At 32.5% G+C, this 10404-nt stretch overlaps 1 protein-coding gene and 2 long non-coding RNA genes across 3 annotated transcripts; 1 reads left to right on the top strand and 2 right to left on the bottom strand.

Annotated features, from left to right (window-relative positions):
- Positions 1–927: 927 nt before the first annotated feature.
- LOC146958975 (uncharacterized) lies at positions 928–3191 on the top strand. The gene is made up of 2 exons (XR_015024773.1): positions 928–2201; positions 2873–3191. It is a non-coding gene; the product is annotated as an uncharacterized LOC146958975 (long non-coding RNA).
- LOC146958976 (uncharacterized) lies at positions 2224–2961 on the bottom strand. The gene is made up of 2 exons (XR_015024774.1): positions 2827–2961; positions 2224–2424 (listed from the first exon to the last, which is right to left on the bottom strand). It is a non-coding gene; the product is annotated as an uncharacterized LOC146958976 (long non-coding RNA).
- A 2899-nt stretch (positions 3192–6090) lies between the features above and the next one.
- On the bottom strand, positions 6091–9321 carry LOC146958974 (protein DETOXIFICATION 14-like). Its single transcript, XM_085740478.1, has 7 exons — positions 8771–9321; positions 7953–8497; positions 7782–7868; positions 7589–7644; positions 7231–7470; positions 6912–7117; positions 6091–6372 (listed from the first exon to the last, which is right to left on the bottom strand). Exons 1-7 carry the CDS (start codon positions 9008–9010, stop codon positions 6310–6312), a joined length of 1437 nt encoding a protein of 478 aa, XP_085596604.1. The 5' UTR covers positions 9011–9321; the 3' UTR covers positions 6091–6309.
- Positions 9322–10404: the final 1083 nt, after the last annotated feature.

Below are 10404 nucleotides of genomic sequence, written 5' to 3'. Positions count from 1 at the left end.
AAGTTCTTTTATTAGTTTCAATTTTAAAATAGCTTTTAGTTCCAAAATAAACCTGGTAATACAGAGCCTATATTTTTTCTAGAAAGTTAATCCAAAAATGTGTCATCAATATAATGTCATGGACTTTGGCTAAAAATTCTGCAAAAGAACCATGTATTTTACCGAGCTAGATATATAACTGTTTTCTATCAAATGCAGGTGGATTGTTGAAAATAGACTAGACAAATTAAAATTTGCAAGGCACGGGTTGTACCAAAAAATAAATAAATTCAAAACTTCATGGGTACCCATGGATACCTGAATACCCACGAGTACCCGTATAGTGGGTACCCACGAGGTTAGATTGACTCTGCATAGTGCAGGGGTGGTGGATCAGATTAAGTACACAATTTACAATTATTCTACTAAATTAACTTTACAGTTATTGAGTTGTTGAAAGCCACTACTTTTTCAATGCACGTTTAGCCTTCTCAATTGTTGTCTTCGCTGCAACTTGCTTTGTATCTCTCTACAAAAAAAGTCCTTGACGTTTTCATTTGTTACTCGTGATAAGCCGTTTTGAACATTTCATTTTCTAACGCGTGATGCAGGAGTGCTCTAAATATTGTGTTATGGTTTATAATTATCTGTCATTTTGCAATCTATCTGTCCGATATAATATTTTGTCAAAAAAGTAGCTAACCCCCGTGCGAAGCACGGGTTTGTAACTAGTTTCTAAAGAAAAGATAATTGACTTCCTCAAAAAAGAAAAGATAATCGACTTCTCCCGTGTAACATAAAAATTGAAGGGAACTTTTCAAAAAAAAAATGTTAAGTTCCAATAATTTTGAATAAATTGAAAAAATAAATGCACGGGCCTATTTAAATTTCGGCCCAATAAAACCAACAGCCCAGATATAACACTAAAATAACTAAAATCATAAACCCAACATTCATTTCAGCTTCTCTTTTCTCTCTGTCTTCTCCACCCATAATAGAAACCCTAGCCGCTGCCACTCTTTTTCCGGCCACCAACCTCTCCGTCCAGCCTCCTTTTTCCAAAAGAAATGCATATTTTTGGCGCTCTCTTCCTCCTCTATCTTTCTATCAAATCATAATTAAAAAAGGAGGAATCTTGGAAATTAGTAATATTTTTTAGATTTACGTTTTTCTGCCACCTTCAATGTTTCTTTGTAAACTTTGACCACCTCTGAGTTAGCCCCGTTATCGCAATAAAACCCAATTGTTCTCAAACGCTTCAGATCATATTTTTTTGTTGACCACCGTACTGAAATAGTCACCACTATACAAAGAATGTTTGCACAATACTTCGTCTACATCTATTACATGCTATTTCGTCTCAACTTTATGCATGCAACAACATAAGAGACATTAAAAGATAAGTATCAGATATGGTTTGGATTTGAGTATTTTGTTGGCTAAAGAATCAGATCTGGTTTGGATTTGAGTATTTTGTTTGCTAAATATGTTTCACAGTTATCTGAAATTGTAAAATTGTAGATCAATTATTAATATTTGAAATGTTCACATTTCTCCTAATATTTTAGTCTCACCTACAATTTCAGAGATTTGTGACACATTTTGATGAATTAACTCTGTTAATAAATTAAGCAAAAAAAAAAAATCTCCTTAATCCTTATGGATTTGTTTCATCACCGTTGCATTTTTTCTTAATCAGGAACTGTTTTTTCTAATAGAAGCTTTGAAAAAGCATTTGTTAGTTTTTAGATCTGAAAAAATATGTGTAATTTTGTTTTTACAATAAATAAAAGGATTATGGGTCTTTTGTTCTTTTACTTAACATAAATTAATTGTAAAAACAGTGAATACATAATATTTTTATTTCGGTAGAAAAAACATGTGAACCGGATATTTATTTAATTCATAATAACTGTGCTTCTCATTTGGAAAAAAAAAAAATAGTGTTCCTCTAAAATAACTAAATATAGTGTTTTTTGGTACAGTAACTTTTATTGGATTTCTAGTAACAGTTTTGAAAAAAGAAATTGACTATTTACCCTGTATCTTTTATTCTGTTTTCTATTTAGGTTGCTGGAAAGACAAATCATCAAGTGTTCTGAAGAAAAGAATAGAAAAGAAAAAAACAGTTCCATTAACCACAATGCACAAATGTTATGGATATCTCTTCTACTTCATATTTTTTTCTTCATCACACATAGTTCCTCAACTGTTCACACGTGGTATGTCATAACCACACATCAATGGCACATCAATTTTTTCTTAAAAAATAAAATTACACAGTACTATAACTAAACTCAAGATGACTTGTTACAAACTTGTAGAAGTGAAAAATACATTTATGACCACATAGAAATAACATAACTTTGTTGGTTGTTTTTCATTATTTATTTACTGATATTTCTTTGATGTTTGTTGGAGAGATAAGAACATTGTCCAACTTTCCTACAAAAAAAAAACATTCCCAAGGTTAAAAAAATGAAGTTTAAGAATACAATGACAACTAATGAGATTAGGAAGGAAAAAAAAAAGTGTAGTGAGTATCTAGAGCAACACATTGAAGAATATATATTTGTGCATTTGAAGAATAGATATTTGAGCATTTGATTTTTTTAACACAAGAAAGTATGTCTATGAATGAAAGTAGGAATGTGTCCAAACATGTATTTTATGTAGATTTTATTTTATTTCTTGATTTTATTTTATTTTTTACAAATTAGTTATATATATATTTTTCAAAACACCAAGAATATTGCTAAAAAACAGTTCAAGAAATAAAAGAAAATCTACATAAAATCCACATAAAATACATGTTTTCTCATCTATATAAAAGGATCATTCACTTACCCATGTTTTCTCATCATTTACTTGTGTTTTTCTTATTGTTTTATAGTAGAGATATTGAAGATAAGAAGTTGAGAAGATGCAACAGCTGAATAATGAAAAGTGGGAGAAGAAGTGAGTGAACACATTTTATGCAGGAATGGAGTATCTTATAGAAATATAGGATTTGAAATAAGTGAAGAAAGGGAAAAGAAAATTTGAATTTGAACTGACATTGGAAAATGTAATAAGTGTGATGTATTTGATTGATGTACTGTCTATTTTTTAGATCTTTGTTGCAAAAGGGACTTTTTTCATTTCCCTTACAACCGAAATATTTGATGTTTAGTTGGCATGTAATGGAAATGTTTTTTTAAAGAGTAAATAAACTAAACTAATTGCTTTTTGTACTTAAATGACATTATAGTAGTTAAGTGACATCATTTAGTTAGAAAAAATAAATTTTAGACAAAATTTACCCTCAATAGTGAGATGTGGCAGCCAACCATTGATGGGCAAAAATAAATTTTCCACAACATCTTCTCTTCTTATATTAAGAGAGATAGTTTGTTCCCTGGACATAGAAGGAAGGAAACTTTGTCCATTTTTTTGTTGTGAGGGATTCAACTTTGTCCTTTTATTTATTGGGTCATGCTAACTTGTGTCTTTAGGGTAGATATTAAGGTTTCTATGTCATTCGTCCGGTGGATCCAACTCCATAGTGGATGTGGGTTCACACGAAGGTTCGAGCCCGGGCTAGACATCTTTCGACCTCAACGTTTTAGGGGAAGAGGAGGAAGAGGTTGCCCCGCATGCGGCTCACACCATTCGAGGTGGCCCAGCCCAACATTCATTCGCAAATCCTGTATTGAAATTGAGACTGCTCGACCTCGGAAGCTAATTCGCGTGTAGGATGCGCATCACTCTTCCTACGACCTTAGGATCGAGAGCTGGCGGATGCTCCCATAACAGACCGAGCAAATTCTCCGCAATAGAAAGGATTTGGGGGGAAGAGCTCAGGTCTGGCGATGACTACAAGAAAGAAATTGAGCGGGGATAAATCCAATTTCATTGCCAGAAGGTATGGTTGTGCCTAAAGAAGGGCAGTCAGAAGAGGAGAAATCAGCCTGAGTTCAATTAGTCCCAGAAAGAGCAAATATTTATTGAGAAACATTAAATTTCAATCTTGTGAGAAATAAATCGCACAATTTACGATGCATAATTTCTATGTTTGGAACCTTAACTTGTACCCTTTAGGCACATGTTAGCATTTCCCTTGTTCATTTATTGTATTATTGCAAAAATCTCATCTGAACCCCGGATGATAATGTTTTAAATATAAAATTGTTACAATTATTTCAAAAATGTTCAATTTTTGTTAAAATTTGAGAGAGACATGCATTGGAAAACACACACATAAGTAAAGGATATATATATATATATATTATATTATATTATATTATTGAGTATAGATAGATATGAAAATGATTGAAGAGTCTATGTGAATACTTATCGTTTTTTTTTTGACAAGATGTGAATACTTATCTATTGCAAATATTTTTATTAACGCATTGCTGATATTTTTTTTTTGTTACCATGTGGTAGATGTAAAGTTCTTACAATGTTTCTTGAAAACTTGTTGAACATGCAAGGTGCATTTTTCCCTTCCAATCAAATTTTATCTATATATAAGAGCTAGAAATCAAACTCTTATGATATTAATCTTAATTCTTATTTCTTTGGTATGAATAATTAGCATTACTTTAGCCTAGCTTTAGTTTCTATGTATTTTTTTTTAGCAATTCTTCCTTTCTGATAATGACAAAGGGGAAGAGAAATACATGAACATTTTGTGTGTTGCATCCTCTTTGCATTCATCTGATTGCAACATTCATATTATCATATATTGGTATCATCTGCATCACTACATCTGCACTGCATGTGTATCATACTGCAATTATAATACCTGTAATTCACCCTTGTTTGGAAGGGCTTAACATTCTATAAAAATACATAATGTTCTAGTTTGGCTTAACATCCTAAAGAGTTGTGAATTAATAAAAAAATTCACACTGTCTAAAGAAACCTATGCTTATATGGAAATGTGAATTTAGTGAAAAATCTTATCAATCCATGGCATTTAGTCTGCATTCAACATCATCTGTTTTTACCCTTCTTTTGGTATCAATAGTTGAGTAATTTAATCAATTTGAAGTTCAAGGAAACTATGGCTAACATATTCAGGGGGAGCCCTGGAATGGCGAAAATATTCCTATGAATAAAAAAGATTAGACGATCCATGCTTGAGTTCATTCACTAGATGATTTGACCTTTGAAATTTGACTAGATACTTTTATTGTTGACCAGATATATAATTGTCGGTCCTTAGTACAAACGATTGGTTTATTAGACGAAGTGGTCGTATAGATGAGTTGTTGTACAAATGCTTGAACCAAGATGAGATGATTTGAACAGTGTTCCAGAAGATTTGATCCATACATAATGATTTGAGCAGTAATCCAGAAGAACTGTCTTGAACAGAAATTCAGACAAATTGCTTTGAACAATGACCCAAATGGAACAGTTTGAACAATGATACAGACGATTTTCTTCACATCACTTATTCAATGGTCTAGAAGATTGACTTGAGATTTATGAACTTTGATCAGAACATGCGGTTAAAGCTTTTGTACTAACAAACTTCTTTTTCTTGTTCACCGGAGATGAGTGGATTATATGTGAGTGAACGTGGTTATGAAGAAACTCATCATCATTTATTTGTTGTGTGTCATATTTTTGGGCAAATTTGATATGGTAATTTTTGTTGGTTAGACATATCTAGTGTTTTTGAATAATCCTGGTATGGAGAATGCACAACTATTTGAAAGACAGATTGTCGATGGTAGGGTGCTGAGAGAGAGAGATTTGAGTCTATTTGGTTGGCTACTACTGCCCTATATGGAAACCAATTGACTCATGTGATATTTTTAATCAATGAGAAATCAATGTATATAAGTTATTGAGAGCATTAAGCTCTTATTTGAAATTGACTGAAATCTTGTGTCAAGAGTTTCAATTTTGCATTAAACAAGTGGTGTATTCAATCACTAAACTTGGTGTTGCGCTTGAGGTGGTTTGTTTTCATATTTGCATGGGTTGATTTGATTTCATCGTTGTGGTGACTATTATATTTTCTTATTCTTGACACTTTTTTTGGTGTTAACCCTTCGGTTTTTAGGGAAAGGGGACCCTAATAATTTGGTGTTTTGATATGTTAAGAATCGCTTTGAATAGTTTTACTGCTGACTTTTTCACAAAGAATGAAATTGAAGATTACAATGATAAAAGTTACACTAACACATCAAAACCTTGGCAAAAATTAAATAAAAAAAAATAACATCAATTTTATAACTCTTTTCTCCGTGAAAACTTTTTCTCCATATAGTATCTCAGATATGATCTTTTAATTAATCAAGTTGGCAGCTCTGAGGAATCTTCTGTATTTGCTCAAACTAGTCTATCTTCTATCACAAAACGTTCTCGAAATATCCTTTCCCGTGCCTTAATTGCCTGCAATCATAGACACTCAAAAAATGAGTTTATATTAACGAACGGTATATGTTCAAAACTCTTACTGAATCTTAATAAGATAGCATGGCCTAAGATGCTAGTTCTCTTTGAGTATGCATATTGACTTGAAAATATTTAGCTTGACTAAATTTCTTGATCTGAGATGCTCCCAACTGTGCCTATTAGATTTTTATACTAAAACTGACTGATACTCACAAAACCAACTTTTAAGCTGAAGGGTATCACTCTTAATAAATTATTTTCGGACTTTCTCATTTCAACGTGGAATTTGTGTTTTTCGAGTAAACGGGCAGTTTGGTCCCTAAATATGTGAGGCGCTATCACTACAAATTGACTAAAATAAGACATATTCGATGACTAAACTGACTAACGAAAGTCACATTTAGATATGTTTTCGTAATTTGATATTTGAGAGATTGCTTTTAAAGAACAAAGTGAATGTTTACTCTTGTGTTTTTACTACTAGTGCAAAATGTGCAGAGACGTAGAGCCAGAAAGACTTGGAAGTGAAGGCAAACCTGTTTTTCCCAGTTTGTAAAACTTGTTATAAGGGATAGCAAAACTGCTTGACAGGAGGCACCAACAATTATCCCAATCCAAAGGCCTTTTCCTCTCAATTCAAACCAGAAACCCAATATAACAGCAATTGGAATTCCAAAAACATAATAGGATCCAAGGTTCACATATGCTCCTGACTTCTGCCAACCACATCCTCTAGCAATACCTATAATAGACAAGTGTTACATTCCATGTCATAATTCATTCAGGTACCATAAATTTCATGAAAAAATGAATTATTGTGCATTGAATTATAGAAAAAAGAAATAAAGAGCCAACCTGAAAGGGTACCATGCAAACTATCTGCTATAACAGATAGACTTATCAGAGGAGCCATATCTGTGACATAATCCACCACATCCTGCTCATTGCTAAATATATAACCTAACACCCGTCGAGAGGCGAAAATGATGGAACTCACCAATATAGCCTCAGAAACTGCGATAGCCATAGCAGCATAGACAGACAATCGTGCTGCATGTGGACATCCAGCTCCTAATGCATTTGAAACTCTTGCGCCGAACAACACAACAAAAAGAAAAACCAAACACAAACAAAGAAATAGCATCACTTTTTATTGTACAGAAAAATGTGTATGCACAAATTGAATGGGTTTTGAATGATGTGAATCAAAACCTTGCTGCTGAGCCAGTTGCTTCTGGAATTGTATAGAGTGTTGAGATGATTGACAAACTGGTCATGGAAAAAAAAAATCAACACTAATTTATAAGAATGGAATCAATATTTGACTATAAGTAACCATTACAATACAAATTTTTTAACACGCGAAGTCGTCCATGTGTAAAACTAAACACTAGGGAAAGTTATACCATATGGATAAAACGGAAGTTTCAAGCTGTGGATTTGGTAGAAGACCAGAAAGAAAGACTAGGAGCTCAAATGACCACCATTCAAAGCTGAAATGATCAAATATGTAAGTCACAAATCATAGCTAAAAATTAACAGGGAGGATAAGATTTAAGAGGAGGGAGGGAACTCACCAAATCATTCCAGCTGAAGGAATAGCATAGCGAAAGAACTCACCTATTCCAGTGAATGACTCCATTGAAATTGTAACCCGAGTTTTTTCACAATCAGCAGAGAATTTCATATATAATCCAAGGATAATCACATTCAACCAGTATGAAGTGCCAATAGAAAATGCAGCTCCTAAGTTACCTAATCCAGATTTAAAAACTAATAACCAACAGAAAGCTACATGGAATCCAAGGGTAACAGAGGAACTTATAACAAGAGGAAGAATCAAACTTTGCATCAGAAAGTATCTGACCAGTGCCTGAAGAGTTGCATAAGCAAAAAGAGCAGGAATCATGCACATAGCAAATTTTCCAGCTTCTTGTGAAATCAAAGGGTCTTGGCCAAGTAAACTCAGTAACTTCCCCAAGTTGAGCCACAATAGAGAGAGAGGAACACAAGCTATAATAAGAGAAATGATAGCAGTGTAAACTTGAACACCGAATTTTCTATATTGCTTTGCACCATAAGCTTGTCCGCATTGAGTTTCAAGTGCACATGACATTCCAAACTGTTTGATATGTACAAAATATATAATAAAATGCAATTAATTTCATATCCATTTGATTTGATGCAAATAATTTCACAAGTGTTTATCAAGTATTTATGTATAAGCTATTTATATCACAAAAGATAAATCAAAGTCAAATTGTTTTCATATTAACTATACGTTATCCTGGAAAACCTGATATGATATTGGAATCTATATATTCATGTCATCCACCAAATACTAATATCAAAAGCTAAATACTAAGATATATATACAAGGGAAAAGAGGACTTACAAGAAGACTGAAGCCAGAGACAGCACAAAGAGAGATAGCAATAGCTGTGCTAGAAAGAGCAAGTTTACCCAAACGACCAACCATCATCATTGAAATAATTTGTAGAAAATATTGTGACAAAGTTACACTAATCATAGGCAATGCTAGAAAACCAACATCTTTCACCTCTTGAACAAATACACCCCATGTTATGCTTCTTGAACCACCCTCTCTGTCTTTCTCTAACAAACCTTTTTCCATATTTTCTAGCCCAGAAAATTGAAACAGATAAAAGATATTTGATTTGAATATGTGACAAAGTTACACTAATTGGTGTTTTGATATGCTTTTGGCTTTTGTTGTCGTTTGTAAAGTTTTGATTTGAATACGTAGGTAGAACAGAAGTTGAGATTATTATTATTCAAATTGAAATAAACTATGTATTGTTCACATGTGAATATGTATGCAATGCACGAACGAACTTTTTAAATGTAATAGTTTGCTCCAAACACGGAACAAACAAAAATCATCGGTTAATATACGATCATTACATGTGGTACACAAACCCCCTTGAACTGTGCCATTTTATTTACTTACTTCACGTGGTCTCAACTCTCAATTATAAACGATAAACAACCTCTCACTTTTAGCCTCTCAAAATAAAAAACCTCTCACTTTTAGATTTATCGAATAAATAATTTATTTGATTACATTTAGATTTATCGAATAAATGATTTATTTGATTAAATGTGATACGTTAGTTATTCAATAAATTTAAACAAATTTTTTTTTTTTATAATTGAAACCAAATGAAGTATTTATTACCCTATCAATCTTTTTTTTTACCACATGTATTAAAAAAATATTGAAATATTAAATTTGCCAGAAGTAGTTGTGATTATTATTAAATTGTCTTTACATTCAATATTACTTTTTATATTTTAAGACAACTTTTTTTTTGAAAGATATTTTAAGACAACTTGATAGTATATCCTGTAAACTTAGCTCAATTGGTAAGGATAATGCATAATATATGCAAGGTTTGAGGTTCGAACGACACCACCAAAAGACAAATTGATAGTAATTTTTAGGCTTAATAGCAGTTTTCGCCCTCTAACTTTCACGAAGTTGCGATTTTGGCCCCCTAAGAAAAAAACTACAAAACCGCCCCCTAAGTTTTGCAACTGTAGCAGTTTTAGCCCCCCAAGGCCAATTTTTGGTAAAAAAAACACGTGGCACCTCACTTAGGGTGCCACGTCAGCGTAGACCGAGTCAAAAATTGGCCTTGGGGGCCAAAACTGCCACAGGTGCAAAACTTAGGGGGCAGTTTTGTAGTTTTTTTTCTTCTTAGGGGGCCAAAATCGCAACTTTGGGAAAGTTAGGGGGCTAAAACTGCTATTAAGCCTGTTTTTTAAACATGTCAGACAAATGTAACAAAAAAAAAAACAATTCAGATAAATTGATATAAATATTTTATTTGAACATGCTAATATGTATCCTTAGACATATGTGAACGACTCCACAAATAACAAATATTATTGAGAAAAAAATAATTTTCAACAAGCTTAAAAATAAATTGACAAAATTTCTAATACATAATTTCTATTTGATATCATAACACGCGTTCTAAGGGCACATGTTAGTATTTTCCTATT

Source organism: Medicago sativa, chromosome 1 (assembly GCF_051527215.1).
Source record: "Medicago sativa cultivar Bolivia chromosome 1, Bolivia_mono, whole genome shotgun sequence".
In the NCBI taxonomy this organism is placed as follows: domain Eukaryota; kingdom Viridiplantae; phylum Streptophyta; class Magnoliopsida; order Fabales; family Fabaceae; genus Medicago; species Medicago sativa.
The sequence above is the reverse complement of the archived record's forward strand: the minus strand, read 5'-3'. Positions and strand labels throughout refer to the sequence as shown.